Source organism: Corvus kubaryi, unplaced genomic scaffold (assembly GCF_017639235.1).
Source record: "Corvus kubaryi isolate FWS band 111438036 unplaced genomic scaffold, C.kubaryi_AGA036_p1.0 37209, whole genome shotgun sequence".
NCBI lineage: Eukaryota > Metazoa > Chordata > Aves > Passeriformes > Corvidae > Corvus > Corvus kubaryi.
The window spans coordinates 497182-512222 of record NW_024581060.1 but is presented as its reverse complement, the minus strand read 5'-3'; the positions used below and the strand labels follow the sequence as shown (position 1 = coordinate 512222).

At 63.4% G+C, this 15041-nt stretch overlaps 1 protein-coding gene across 1 annotated transcript in view; it reads left to right on the top strand.

Annotated features, from left to right (window-relative positions):
- Positions 1 to 82: 82 nt before the first annotated feature.
- Positions 83 to 15041, top strand: part of FOXO6 (forkhead box O6) — a 36884-nt gene continuing 21925 nt past the window's right edge. The window contains exon 1 of the mRNA XM_042022486.1: positions 83 to 1197. Coding sequence (XP_041878420.1) covers positions 769 to 1197 — 429 coding nt within the window. The 5' untranslated portion in view covers positions 83 to 768. The remainder of the gene's footprint in view (positions 1198 to 15041) is intronic.

Sequence of the window (15041 nt, the reverse complement as noted above, 5' to 3'; positions counted from 1 at the left end):
CGGGCAGGTGCGCGGCCGCTGAAGCGGAGCGGGGGGGGCGTAGGGGCGGGAGCCGCCCGCCGCCGCCCTCGCCGGCGCTGTCAGGTGCGTGCCGCCCGCCAGCATGGCTCCGCCGCGCCGCCGGACCTAGCGCCGGGCTGCCCGCGGGAGACTGCGCCCGCCGCGCCGAGGGCTTCCCCCCATCTCCGTCCCGCTTCTCCCCGCTTAGGTGCCCCGCCGCCCGGCCCCGGAGCCCGCCGGTCCCCGGCCGAGGATGCCGCCCGCCACCGCTCGCTCCGGTTCATCTGTTGCTGACTGACCGCGCCACCAGCCCGATGGATGCGGCCGCCCCCGCGCCCTGCCCGCCCGCAGCCGCCCCGCTGGCTACCGAGCCGGGAACCGCTCCGGAGCTCCGCGGCTGGTAAAAACCAAACCAAAACCAAATCCGAACCAAAAAACATCCCCCCGCTTCGGCCCGGACTGGAGAGGCGGCCGAGGACCATGCAGCGTGTCCCACGGCTCGGCGCTCCCGGCGCGGCGCCGGGCACAGCCGCCTCCTAGAGCCGCCGGACTCGGGGCTTCCCCGGACTTGGGGCTCCCCCCTCCAGGACCCGCGCACCGAGCGGCTCCTCCTTCCCTTCTCCCCTCCAGCCGGGCAGGGAGCCCGCCTTCGCACTCCTCTCCCTCTCTAGATTTTGGGTTTTTTGTTGTGTGTTTGGGGTTTTTTTTTGGGTGGAAACCGCCCGTAACTCCGGGGGGGGGCTGTGGGGTGGCAGCGGGGAGGCGACCATGGAAGAAAAGCTCCAGGCGCATCAGGTGGAGATCGACCCGGATTTCGAGCCGCAGAGCCGTCCCCGCTCCTGCACTTGGCCTCTCCCCCACCCCGACTTGGCGGCGGAGGAGGAGGATGGGGGCGCGGGGGGAACCCCGGCGCTGGCGGCCGGCGGGGACGGAGCCGAGAACGCGGCGGCCCCGGTGGAGCGCAGAGTCGCCGCCGCTCCCCCGCCGCCCCCCGGCGCGGATGTGGGGCAGCTCCGCAAGGCCAAGACCTCCCGGCGCAACGCCTGGGGCAACCTCTCCTACGCCGACCTCATCACCAAAGCCATCGAGAGCTCGCCGGAGAAGCGCCTCACCCTCTCCCAGATCTACGACTGGATGGTGCGATACGTCCCCTACTTTAAGGATAAAGGAGACAGCAACAGCTCCGCCGGCTGGAAGGTACCTGACCCCCTGACCCCAACCCCAGCGCAACTTTGCCCTCTCTCCCGAAGGTGTGCCGGAGCATGGAGCTTTGTGCCGGGGCAGCCGGAGCTTGGTTCTGGCGGGGAGGCTTGGGGGATCCCCGCCGTCCTCACAGCTGGGGAGATAAGGGCTCGGTCAAGTTTTGGGGAGAGCTGGTGTCTCGTGGTGCTGTGTGTTGGAACGGGGTGAGCTTGTCCCTGCGTCACCCGCCGGCCTCGCGCTGAGGGTCGGAGCGGTGCCGCCGTCCCCCGGGAGGTCAGGGCGAGGGATGGAGACAGGCAGCGGGGTCGCGGGCGGCTCTCCCTGGTGTGCGAGCCCCGGGGTACGGTGAGTGACAACCCCGAGTACCGGGGTACAGTGAATGATAACCCCACTGCCACAGCTCTCCTGGCCCTGCCTGTGGGGACCCCGGCCGTGCCAGGTCCCCGCGTGCCGGTGGCCGGCCCGGCAGGACAGCCGGAGGGAGGGCTGTTCCCAAGCAGCTGTCTCCAGACTGGCTTTTACCCGGTGCGTCCCCGCTGCCTCAGCCCCCGCCTTCTCCGAGGCCGCGTCCCCCTCCCGGGGGGCCAAGCAGGCAGCACACGGTCCCCGCGGCTCCAAGCTGGCATTCCCTGGCTCTGCGCTCGGCTGGCACTGTGGGCTCGTTAGGATTCCCTGGCGCAGGCAGTATTCCCCTCTCTGTCGCTGTGAGCTGGGGATCCATGGCACCGGCCATCCCGGCACCAGTGAGGGCACGGAGGGTGCTTGGTCTGGGGTCACCCTGGCCCCTGCCCCTCTGGCTGGGCTCTGCACTGGAAAGGGGGAAGAGATCGGCTCTGTCCAGATGGTGTCAGTAAAAAGGAGCCAGTTTCTCTTAAGTCCTCCCCTAAGCCCTGTCACCTCCAGTGTGATTAGTGTGTTAGCAGGCTCCGGGGGCTCCCACACCAGCCTGCGGCCCTGGCACGCGTGTCCTGGCTCCGTTGGGGGCAACCAGATCCAGCCCACCTCGGGGGTCCTTCTTGGGTGCAAATGAGGCTCTTTTGGGGCAGGAAGGCCGGACTATGTGGCACCTGTATCCAGGCTGTGGGAGCTGGTGTTGTGTGGAGGCTGGGCACCCACTCCTGGTGAGTGGGCTGAGGGCAGCTGGCGTCCCCCTGGTGCGGGAAGGGTGTCAGGGCTGTGGAGGTGGCAGGAAGTGGTGCTTGTGTGGGGCCTCTCAAACCTCCACCTGGGTGAGACCTGCACAGCCCTGGGCGTGCTGGGGAAGAAGGGTCTCCCAATGCTCACACACCGTGGGGACAGCAGGGGACATGCACTGATGGGGTCTGGAGATGTGTCAGGGCTCTGAACTGGGGGCTGGGAGGGCTGGGATGAGGAGTGAAGGGATTCCCAGGCAGTCACATGTGTCACTGGGGGCTTCATGTTGCGTGGTGTGCAAAGGGGGAGGACAGGCTCAGAGTCCAGCTGCTGTTGGGCACCAGGGGCGTTTTCAGGGGCTGCTTGCTCAGGTGGGCTCCCCTGTGTGCACCCCATCATGGGATCCTCTCCCCTTTCCTGGCCCGTCTCTGGTTTGGAGCGCCTCTGCCAGGGCTCTGCCTGGGCTGCGGGCAGGTGGCTCTGCTGCCTGGGCTGCTCTGCTGGGGCTGCTTCCCTCCTGGCAGCCTCCCGTGCCCCCTTGTTTGCACTGGGGTTTAAAGCCCCCAGCTGGGCTGAGGCCCAGTGAAGTGCCCTGCCCAACCTGTCTGCACTCCAGGCTGGGCAGAGCGGGGTGCCCTGGGGCAGAGCAGGGTGCCCTGGAGCCTCTCCTGGTGCTGCAAGTGCCCAGTCCCCAGCTGGGGCTGGTGGTGCGAGGGCTGGCAACAGCCCAGGGTAACAAGCAGAGACCTCCTTTGCGTGGTGGTTTCATCAGGCCACAGCGTGTCAGGAGTTAAACACCTCCCCCACAGCCCTTGGTCCCTCCTGGATGTCCCCTGCCCCAAACCCCCTCAGTGTCCCCTCCCCCGGCTGCCGAGGGAGCCCCCAGAGCACTGGCCAGTCAGTTTTGTGGCAATGAGCTGCTGGTGGCTGATTGCAGGACCCCTGGGGAAGCTGCGTCCCTTGGCCCCAGGCCTGGGAGAAGTGTGGCAAGGCCACAGCTTTGCATTGCCCAGCATGGCAGGGTCGGAGCGAGGTCTCGGCTGCTTCTTTGATTGGTTCCTTCACAGCCTCTTGGTGCTGGACAGAGCAGGATGATGGGGTCTGGGGCCTGGCCGAGGGCCCAGCGTCCCCATGGGCATTGGCTGTGCTGCTGCTCTGGCAGGACTTTGTAGAATCATGGGATGGTTTGGGTTGGAAGGGAGCTTAAAGCTCATCTCATCCCATCCCCTTCCACTAGACCAGGTTGCTCAGAGCTGTGTTCAACCTGGCCTTGAACAGTTCAAATCCTACTCTTGCCTTCTCCAAACCCTCTCTGCCTTGCTCTGGCATCGGAGGGACCTTCAGACCCCTCCCTGCATCCAGCTGGCTGAACCTGCACCCGGCTGTGGTGTCGGATGTGCCTGTCAGGAATGTGTGCCCCAGGCTGGTGGTGGTCTCTTGGAGGGGAAGGCTGTTGGCAGGGGTTGCATTTTGGGGTCAGGCCTCTCCTTCCCCACCAGGCTGCGCATTGCATTACATGGTTTCATAAAATCACAGAATCATGGAATGGTTTGGGTTGGAAGGGACCCTAAAGCCCATTCCATTCCACCCCTGCCATGGGCAGGGACACCTACTACCTCAGGTTCCTCCAAGCCCCATCCAGCCTGGCCTTGGTCCCTTCCAGGGATGGGGCAGCCACATCATTCATGGTGAGGTAAACTGAGGGACAGAACCCAAACACCTCGGCCCTGCCCAGCATCGGGACCAGGACCAGGACCTGTCTGGGTCGGATGGAGAGCACACGGGGGATGCTCGGGCTGCTGATCCTTGGGAAGTGCAACCCCCCATGGGCTGAGCTGGTGTGTCGGGCTGGTGCACCAGGAGCTGCTGCTGCTTCCCGATGCAGGGCAGCGGGCGCCCGCTGACTGACAGTTCTGCTTAATTAGGGAGTTGTTATTTTATCAATTCCAAAGCGCTTGAAGTTTTCTGCTCCAGCTCACTCTTTCCTCTTGTTAATGGGAAACCAACACCCTCCGTCAGAAAGGCAGCGGCACTGATGCATTTTAAAGGGTTCTGCTTGCTCCGGTTTGACATCCAAAATATAACAATCAAGCCATCAGCTGGTGGATGCCTGTTTGATGCGGCTCTGACAGTGCTGAAACCTTAATTTCCCAGCCCTCCCTGCACCTCCTCCTCCTTTCTATTGCCGGGTCAGTAGCGTGGCGGCCGTGCCTGGCATGGGGGCCGGGGCTGCCGTGTGCTCGGGGCTGCCATGCAGAGACACCCCCCTGCCAAGTGCCACCGTCCTCCTGCAGGGCAGAACGGAAATGAATTAGGGAGAAAAAGGTGTGGAAATGGAGTTTGGGTGGGAGTGTGGTCCTAGTTCCCATTGCTGCTCGAGGATTTGGGGGTTTGGGGTACCAGGCTGTTTCCCCTCCCTGCTGCTCTGTGACCCCTGAGCTATGGCCAAGGGGGAGCGCCCTGCTGGGCAGCCCCCGAGGATCCTTCCAGGGAGCAGCTCCTGGCTCTGTGGCTCTGTCGCTGGTGCCCCCCTGCCCATCCCCTCTTGGATGGGGACAGTGCCTCTGGAGCCTTGCCCAGTGTGGCTGGAGAGGCTCCAAGACAGCGCCTGGGACGGATGGGGATGGCTCTCCCCTCGCGGAGGGCAACCCGAGTGCCCCCAGGGCGTGGGTGCTGCCACTGGGGGTGGCACAGCAGTGAAGGGGCAGTTTCAGGGAGGATGGGGTGACCTGGCTCTGGGGTGACCTGGCTCTGGGGCTGCACATCGGGCTCGCTGCCGTTTGTGCTGGGCTCAGCGGTGTGGGTACCGGGGAGCTCGGCGGGGGCACGGCCCCGGGACCCCGGCTGAGGGGGGGTGGCCGGTCAGGGCTGCCCTTGGGGCGGTTTGGCTCGGCTCGGTCACGGATCCCATCCTGTCCATATATGGAGATTTTTTCCAGCGGCAGGGAGAGCCCGATGCTCCCCGGAGAGCTGCCCTGGGCTGGGAGCCGCGGGGCCAGGAGAGCCCGGTCAGCCCGGGGAGCACGCAGGGCCGGCTCCTTCACCTCGGGGAACCCCTCTGCCTCAGCTCCTCGAGAAGCCCCCCTGGCTCTCCTGTCCCCACAGGTGCAACGCCCCCGGGATCCCCTCGTGTCAGGGGACCCCCCCCGCCCTTTCCCACAGCAATGCAGGGTCCCTCTGGATGTGAAGCTGGGGTCTCCCCACCTGTCCCCAGCTTCACCCAGGGATGGGGGAGCCAGTCACACCCCCCTGAGCCGCCCCCATGTGCTGCAGTGCTGCCGGTGGTGTGGCTGTGAGGAATTCCCTCTCCTCCTTCCCACCTCATTTCACTCTCTCCTTTTGGAGGTTTTTGCCTTCTAATTTTTTTTCCCCCTCTCTCCCTTCTTCTGGAATCGCTTCTCATGCAGCGCTAACTGCTGAAGTAACACAAACCTGCTAAATGGTCCGGCTTTATGATAGCATAAAAATGATACTACAGAAGCGAGTGGGGCTTTATTAAACCCCAGGGAAAGGCTCCAAATGAACAGCTTGCTCTGCTCTTAGCTTCCTCCCCCTGCTTCCCCCTTTATTTTTAATAACCACTGGAATATAAACTACAGTTAAGATCCTGTGGACTAGAAGAGTGCTTGCAGCCCGGCATTCTCACCATCCTTCCCGCCGTGGATCCCTGTGTGCATCCCTCCCGCAGTTTCCTGGTGCTAGGGTGGGAGGAGGACCAGCATCCTGGGCTAGGACACGGATTTTGTAATTAAAAAGCCTTGTAAATATTTTTTAGGGAGGCTGTGGGTCGGGCCAGGCGTGTTTTGGGAGTGAGCTGGGCTCCTTGGCCAGGCTTCCCATCCCAGTGGGACGCTCATGGGGATGCTGCTGGCAGTGGGAGGCCCTCGGGGCTTAAGGAGTGGGGTTGGACATCTCTCACCTTGGGTCCTCGCCCAGGGATCCCACAGGAAGGGGATGAATCTCCCCTCCCCATGCATCAACAGGGGCTGGGCATGGTTGGACCCCCATCCCCAGGCTGCCCCCTCTGTCCCTGGAGTCCATCCCCAGCCTCACAGCCACCGTGCCCTTGAGTCTCCCGTGGGGAGCTGGAGCTGGATCTGGGTCTCCCCTTGCCCTGACACCCCACCGCACCCCGACGCTGCCTGTGGGGAGGCAGCTGCCCTCCTGTCCCCCGCACCCACCGCGGTGGGCTCCCTGCTCCCGGCTCACATGACTTTTAATTACCCTGACACTTCCCGCCGGCTCCCGGCGAAGGTGCCTGATTAGTGCCGAGGTGAAAGGCACTTTGGGTTACGGAAGGACACGCGGAGGCTCGCCTGTCTGCCGCTGAGGCTCATTTTGGACAGCATCTGTTCATTATTATGTGGTGCCTTGGCGGGGTGCCAGCCAGGGGAACTGAAAGCCCCGGCACAAAGCTCGCTTTCACCCGCTGCGGGGAGGAGGAGGAGGAGGCACCCGGCGCTGGGCGGGGAGCCCGGGGACCCCCAAGGCAGGCTGGTCCCTTCCCTCCCAGCAGGGATGCTTCAGCATCCCAGGGCATCCTGAGCTGCTGCGTGCTGTGGGGTGTCACAGAATCATAACCACAGACTGGTTTGGGCTGGAAGGCACCTTGAAGATCATCTTGTTTCAACCCCCCGCTGGAGATGTCCACCCCTGGGACTGCTGGTGTCTTGTGGGGTGGGGGGGAAGCAGCAGGATGGGGGGATATGGGGGTTTGTGTGGCTGGTGCCCACTTTGTCAGCAAGGGACTCATTCTTCCCCTCCCAGGACTCCTGTGCCACCCTGTGCATCCCTCCGTGCCCAGCAGGGCTTGGAGCAGGGCAGCTCTTGGGCTTTTCCACTGGGGTTGGTGGCACTTTGTACACACTGAGCCAGAGGTGCAGCAGTGATGCAGCCCAGCTCCTGCTCCCTGGGGCCTGCAGGGCCGAGGAGGTTTCCCGAACAGCCTGAGGAGGTTTCCCGAACAGCCCGAGGTGCTGGCAGTGGGGTGGCTCTACCCAGATCCCCTGGTGCTGACAGACCCCTGCCTGTGGGGCTGGACACATCGCAGGGGGTGCAGGCAGCGATGTTCCCTCGCGTGTTCCCTCGCATGTGCTTGGGCTGTGCTGGGCTCCCCACGTACGCTCGGCCCATGCCTTGTGGGGGGATGGACATTGGGTGTGCCAGGGCAGCACGGGAAGGACCCTCAAACACCGTGGGCTGGCTTGTACTGACCGCTTCACATCCCTCCTGGGAGTGTGGGCTGATGGCACCGTCCCCCTGTCCTCGAAGACCTTGGGGGACAACATGTCCTTGTGGACACAGCGTGGCTGTGCTTCGGGGCGCAGGCACTGGGGGCTTTTGCAGGCTCTGGCTGGGGGGAGCCCAGACTGGGGCACTGAGCAGCTGCCTTTGATTTACTTGGGAAGGGGACAAAAAGCCCCACCAATTCAAAACCACACAAAACACCCCCCCAGCACCCCCCCAACACCCCCCAAAATAAAAGAGGCAGTGGCACGGAGGAGAAGAAAGGCAAGGGTTGTTCGCAGGCGCCTGGCGCGGTGCCAGCGCGGGGACGCTCCGGAGCAGACATGCCAAGCTGTAATTGCAGACAGGCTCATTTCGAGAGACGAGACGGTTATTTTTAACTCGCGTTAAGGTAATGCACTGATCTCCTGCCTGTGGGTTCAAAAGTTCACCCCCCCTCTCCCCAAAATCCCCTTTGCTCACCCACGCCATGGGGGTACCTCTGGTCGGGCTGCAAGTGACCGCTGGGGAACACATGCTGGTCCCCAGAGCCCCACAGCCAGGCAGCCTGACACTGCCCACACCCTCGCCCTCCTCGGGGCAGCCGCGGTATCTCCCGGAGAGTCTGGCTCATCTCCTGTGGGACTGGGAGGAGGCTGCAGCCAGGCCAGCCCTGGGGTGTGGAGGAGACGGGCATCCGTGAGGCGGTGCCAGCTCCATGCCCAGCCCTGGTGCTCTTGAGGTCCCCGAGGAATGTGCAGGGGGTGGGTGCTGCGTGCCAGGGTGCCAAGTCCTGCTGGGAGCCCGATGGGAAAGCCTCGCACTGCTCTCAGTGGTGGCACCACCCACCCCCCAGGTCCCCAAGCACTTTCCAGTCCCGGCCACATGCACTGGTGACTGTGCTGCCCCGGGCATTGCTGGCATCTCCTTCAGCAGCCAGACTGGCAGCAGTGACAGGGCAGTGTGGGGGTGGTAGGACATGGGTTCCCCCTCCTCGGCCTCACTGGCTGCCCCACAGGAGGGCTGAGCCTGCGGGCCGCTCGTGTGGCTGGAGCAGCCCATGATCCCGGTGCTCCCAGTGACATTCGTCAGTCCATACTGAGGATGTATGGGCACCTCAGCCCTGCCTTTTTCCTTAAAACACATTGCACAGTGCCAGGAGGGCACTGGGGGCAGCTTTCCTACCCTGGGACAGGGTGTCACTGGCTGCATGGGACCCATGCGGTGCCAAGCTGGGGAGCCTGGGGGTGAGCCTGGCACCTGCTCCCCAACCCTCTGCCCAAACCATCTGAAGGGAAAGTGGAGCAGGAACGCCCCAAAACGTGTCAGGTTTGGCCCTGTAATAGCTGTGATTAATCCTTTTCCCCCTCCCCAGCCTCTCCCAGGAGCTCGGCAGCTGGGAGCCGGCGGGAATGAGGCCCCGGGGTGCTCCCGAGCAGGAGCAGCGTGTCCGGCCCCCTGTCCCCAAACGCCCTCTCGCCCTGCTTGGTGGCGTCAGCAGTTTGCCAGACGGCCGGGAACTCCCTGCATGGCTGAGATGGCTTTTGTCCTCGGCTGTCGCATGGCTGGGGCCGCCAGCTGCAGGTGCTGCGCTGCTTCCCGCTGCCGGCTCGGCATTTCCCTCCCTTTGCGTGTCGCTGCTTTCGGCAGGAGCGCTGAGCTCCGGGGTTTGGGGGAATCCAGCGGGAGCTGAGGCTTTCTGAACACGTTTCGTGGCCTTTCGCGGCTCGTCCCGGCTCGGTGCTGGCCCCTGTGGCAGCGCAGCGGCCTCCGGAGCCGATAAATCAGGGAGCAGAGCCCGGCTGCGCCGGGGTGAATTGTGGTGCGTTATCCGTAATGAGTTCAGTGGGGATGGCACGGCAGGAGCCGCGGGGAGCCTGGCACAGCGTGAGCCGTGGGAAGCCTGGCCGGGTCATTCCCGGACTGTGACCCGGGCAAAGCCGGGGGCATCTCGCAGCCCGGCAGGCGCTGCGGGAGGGTAGCTGGCCATGTGCTTTTTGTGCAGAGCCGGGGGTGGGAAGGGCTGCCCGGCATCCCCCGCACGGGGATGGGGAGCCGAGGGGTGTGCGGGGTACCCCTGGCTCCACACCGGCGTCTGTGAATGCCGGGGGCGTGGGCAGCACGCTGTGGCACGGTGAGGTTTGGAGCATCCCCGGAGCCTGCCCGGGCTCTTGATGTGTTTGATAGTGCAGGAGTGGAAACATCCAGAGCGAGCTGTAAGGATGGGAGAGCCGGGGAGACCGGGACTGCGACCGTGCTTAGGACCATACTGTGACCTCATTTAGCAGTGGCTCCTTCCTGCTGTGCTTGGAGGGCACCGGGTGACATCCCATCCCATCCCATCCCATCCCATCCCATCCCACCCCATCCTACCCCATCCCATCCCATCCCATCCCACCATATCCCATCCCATCCCACCCCATCCCACCCCATCCCACCCCATCCCACCCCATCCCACCCCATCCCATCCCATCCCATCCCATCCCATCCCATCCCACCCCACCCCGCCCCATCCCATCCCACGGCACAGCTGGCTGGAGCTCCGGTGGCTGCTGGGAGCGGGTTTCAGCAGGATGAAGATGGGCAAGTGCCCGTCTGTGCCCAGCCGCACTGCCAGGTTCGGGCAGCCGGGACACCGGCCATCATCCCCTCCCTGCATCCTGTCCAGCCAGAGCCACCGTCCCCTCCCTGCCCCAGGTGCGATGTGTGTGCGGGATGCAGGGGAGGAATTCATAAGCTTGTGGAGCGACAGACTCATAAATTTTGGCTTTTTTTTCAAGACTGTCAAACCTATGCCTGTCCCAGGGATGTAAGACAGCATTTTATTGCTGCCTGCTTGATGGTTGTTCCCTTCTCCTCAGTGGTTGTGATTTATCTCTGCACTTTGCGCTGATTGGATTAGAAGTTTAAATGCTAAGGGTGCATAACAATATATTTTTCTTATTAATATTAAAAAATCATTATTGGATTTTTTATAGTTCTGTTTTGAATTGAATCCCCTTGCTTGATTTATTCTCTCTCCCAGAGTAGAATTTAATGCTAATAGGAACAATCATTGCTTTGTTTTGAATCTTTGACTGTTTGGAAAACTTTCCGTGCAAAGGGAAATTACAGCATTATTAAGAGTCCATTAAAAGAGGGTTTGCCCATTCCTGGCTATTACCTGTAAGCTGGAGGGAAAACAAAAAAGCCAAGACAAGGAGTCTCTTCTTCAGGGTTTCTGCTCACACCCTTGCCGAGGTGTAACGCAGTGATGGCGCTGGTTGTTAAAATCGGCTCTGTTCTGTCGCAGGGATTCATTTCGGGTCTTGTTGGGTTGGTGCTGGGTGGTGAAGGTGTGTGTGGCAGTGGAGTTCACAGGTGAAAGGCAGGAGCTGACTGGGACTGGCTCTGCTTCCCGCTGGATTTCATATTTTTAAGGGAAATAGAAGAAGCAGGATGGCAGCTCCCAACTGATGCCTGTGGCAGCACTGTGGGTGCCAGGCAGAGGGGTGGAGGATGCTGAGTTCCTCCCTGTGCTCCCCTTTGCCTGGGGTGGGTGCTGAACCCTCTGCCCGCACTGAACCCAGTGCCCACCCAGCCCTGGGACCCACCACGCCCTTGTGGTTGTGCCCATTGTGCCTCACGTTCCGGCAGCTGCCTGCAACGGTGCTGGGCAGAGCCCCGTGGGCAGCCCTGGGGAGCAGGGGCAGGCAGGTGGGATGGGGCAGGGGCTGGGGACGCGGTGCCGGGCAGGTGGGATGGGGCAGGGGCTGGGGACACGGTGCCGGGCAGGTGGGATGGGGCAGCTGGAGACGTGCCTGGGGCGGGCGCAGCGGCAGCGGGGAGCTGTGCCAGGCTTGGCAGGCAGCAACAGGGCTGGCAGGGCACCACAGCCTGCCCGGGCACGGCGGGACAGGCCTGCAGCACGGCCCTGCAGCACCGGGGGAGCGGGAGGGTGGGGTGTGGGGGGCATAGCTGGGAGCGGCAGGAATGTCGGCCCCAGGCACGCAGGGGCTGCGTCCTTGGCATGAACTTCCCGGCAGGGCTGTGCCGTGCCAGGCCACCACCCTGCACCCCAAAAGCTGCAGCTGGCACCCCGCACTCTGCTCCCCAAAGCCTGCTCCCACTGTCCTGCACCTGCTCCCCATGCTGTGCACCCCTCACTCTGCTCCCCAAAGCCTGCACTTGTTCCCCCAGAACTGCACTTTCCTCCTTTCACTGTGTGTTGTGCTCCCCAATCTCTGCTCCCTGCACCCCCAAACCTGCACACCGTGCCCTGCATTCTGCCCCTCAAACCCTGCAGCCTGCACCCCACCTGCCTGGACCCCTTCCCATATGCACCTCCTGCCATCCCGCACCCTCTCCCCCCGTGCACCCCATACCCTGAACACCCACTGAGAAACCTCCTGTGCTTGCTGGAAACCCCATACCCACACCCCACTGCCTCTGCCCTACACAGCTGGTCCTGGGAGAGCTCCACACCTTGGGGCCAAGACTGGGGCACGGCTGCCTGCCCCGTGGGGGGTTTCCCAGTTGGCCCAGTGCACTCTGAGCACTGGGACATCCCCTCTTGCTGGGACTCTGTGCCAGTGCCCACGAGTGCTGGTGTGCTCAGCTCTGCCTCCCCGCCCCTCCGTGCTCTGTGGGTTACGGGGTGTCACTGGGGGGAACCTCTGACCCCCCTGGCCCCATGGCACACCAGCCCCAGCAGTTGGGATGGCATCTCAGACGGCTCTGGGGGTGCAGGGCTGTTCCTTGCTGCGATGAGCTGAGGATTCCCGGGTTCCCAGATTCCCAGCAGCATGTTCTCAGGTGTCCTGCCACGTGCCAGGACTTCCTGGCTGAGGTTTCCCGCTGCCCGTTCCTGGCCAGGCAGTTCTGGGATCCCGGCAGGATCTGCTCACCCCCCGTGCGGATTTTTTGGCTGACCCTCTCTTGTTTTCCCTCTCTCCTGGAGCCTGCGTGCACCAGCCAAGGAACGGGAAGCTCCTGCCAGGCCCCCATGCCAGTGGGGAGACTGTCACTGACTGGGGGGATTTGAGGTGGGGACCCAGTGTGGGGGGATATGGGGTTACCACCGGGATGCACAGTGGGGTCTGGGCAGGTACCTCTGTGCCCGTCCCCGAGGTCAGGGACACCTCTCTCTGCCCATGTGGGTCTCAGGGGATGACCCCACGAGATGGGGAGATGTGGGGTGCAGTGCTCTGGGGTGCTGGGCTGGGAGATTTGGGGTATGGACTGTGCAGTGTGGGGTCCTGCAGCTGCCACCAGGCAGCAAGGGGAGACACGGAGGGGGCAGTGCTCGCAGGGGGGCCAGTCTGGCTCCCCAAAGCTCCCAGTTTAACCAGCAAGGCGCCAGCAGGGTACCCGGCTGCGGGCGTCTGGGGCAGGGCTCCCCCAGCCAAGATGCTGAGGTGGCTCCGCAGCAGGGACAGGATTCCTGGGGTCCCCTCCTGCCTCCCTGGGGCACCCCCGTGGTGACACAACCCCGGGGAGACAGGGCCAGCAATGGTCCCTGGGACTCCCCCTCCCTGTGCCCAGCCCTCCCCAGAGCCCAAATCCTGCTCCTGCCGCTGGAGAAGGAGCAGAGCAGGGGCTCCAGCAATTATCCTCGTGCCCTGAATAATGCATGGCAGCAGCCTCCGGCAGAGCCTCTCCCTGCCCTTCTGCCCCCCAGCTGCCCCCCGGCACCGCCTGGCTTTGGGGGTCCGTGGGAGGGGACACAGGGGGGTCTGTCACCTTCGATCTGCTGCCAGGGCTTGGGGGTGGTGCGGGCAGGGGACGGAGAGGCAGGTAGCCCCAGGACCATTGCCAGCCTCCCCACCCCTGTGCCTCAGTGTCCCCCTTGTCGCTGTGCCAGGGATGGGGAACTGAGCCGGTTTCGCTGCCTGGCTCAGGACACCCCGTCTTTGAGGGGGTCTCTGGACAAGTGCAGCCATTTCTGCAGGGCTGGATGTGCTCCAGGGCAGGTCAAGCCCCCATCCAGCTGGGATCTGGCTGCGGGGCCGGGAGCAGCGAGGGGTTAAACGCACTAAAGGCGGTGTGAAACTTTTGGCTGGGGAGCTGCAGGCAGAAAGTGCATTTGTAGCCGCAAGTGGCTGCCTTGAAGACGATCCAGATTTGTCTGGGAGCCGTCTGCTGCTAAAACCCTTTGATCCACTTACTTCTCCCCGGGGAGCTCCCTGCAGCTCTGGTGCTAATGCCCCCGTGGCGACAGGGGCTGAGCTGCCAGACGGATGCAGGGGAGACCCCCCTCCTGCTGCCAGGGAAGGGAGCAGCCGCAAAAAAATGGGGGGGGGGGGGCAAAAATGGAGGGGCTTGGGGATACAGGAGCGATGTCACCAGGATTAATCCATGGGGTGCAGGGAGTGGGAGCAGGTTTGGTTGTTCCTGGGCTGTGGGGAGGAATGGAGGGTAGAGGGATGGGGGCATGGAGAGTGACGGGATTCAGGGATGGGGGGATGGAGGAGGTTTGGCTGTTCTCAGGCTGTGGGCAGGGATGGAGGGAGCATTGCCAGGTGATTGCCACAATGCCAGGGCATGGGGGGATGGTGGTGGTGTTGTGGGGGAGGGTTTGCATCGTTGGTGTCTCCCCAGGACTGCAGATCTGGGGGGTCCCAGCCCCGAGGCCGACTGCCCCAGGGCTCAGTTGGAGGATGCACTGCTCAGCTGCCAGACCCGCTGGGTCAAGTGGCTGAGATGGTGAAATGGCTGAAAGGGGAAGGCAGGAGAGGGGCACGAAGGAGGTAACTCCAGTGCGTTAAATGGGATATTGGGAGTTTGGGATCATAGGGACTCTTGCTTTTACCATAGGAAATGTTTAAAGATCGGGAAGCTGAAATCAGCTCCTGTACTGGACCTCAAATCACAGAATCCCAAAATGGTTTGGGTTGGAAGGAGCCTTAAAGTTCATCCTGTTCCACCCCCTGCCATGGCAAGGACACCTTGCAGTATCCCAGGCTGCTCCCAGCCCCAGTGTCCAGCCTGGCCTGGGACACTGCCAGGGATCCAGGGGCAGCCACAGCTGCTCTGGGCACCCTGTGCCAGGGCCTCCCCACCCTCCCAGGGAACAATTCCTTCCCAGTGTCCCATCCAGCCCTGCCCTCTGGCAGTTAAGTGGAAAATTCCCGTTTTCCAGTGGGTGTCAGGATTGAAGGTTGTGCTCAGCTCTCCCGCGTGGGCAGCTCCATCTCCCGCCCTCCCCAGATCGCCACTGTGGATGGGTGTCGCCCTGTGGCTGTGGGTCCCTGCGGGTCCTGGCAGGGCAGCAGCGCTGTACAGCTGGGACAGCGTCAGTGATGGGGCTGGCACGGTGCTGAGCCGGGCACCGAGGGGGGGGACATCCACCCTGTACCCCCATAACACCCACGGGCGAGTGATGGATGGACCATCACCCACAGGCTGCCAGCCTGTGCCCCGAGCAGGATGGGGCTGTGGGCATGATGGAGGGGACAGTGACCTCGTCCCTCCTGGGGGATGGCATCTGCGAGCTGGTG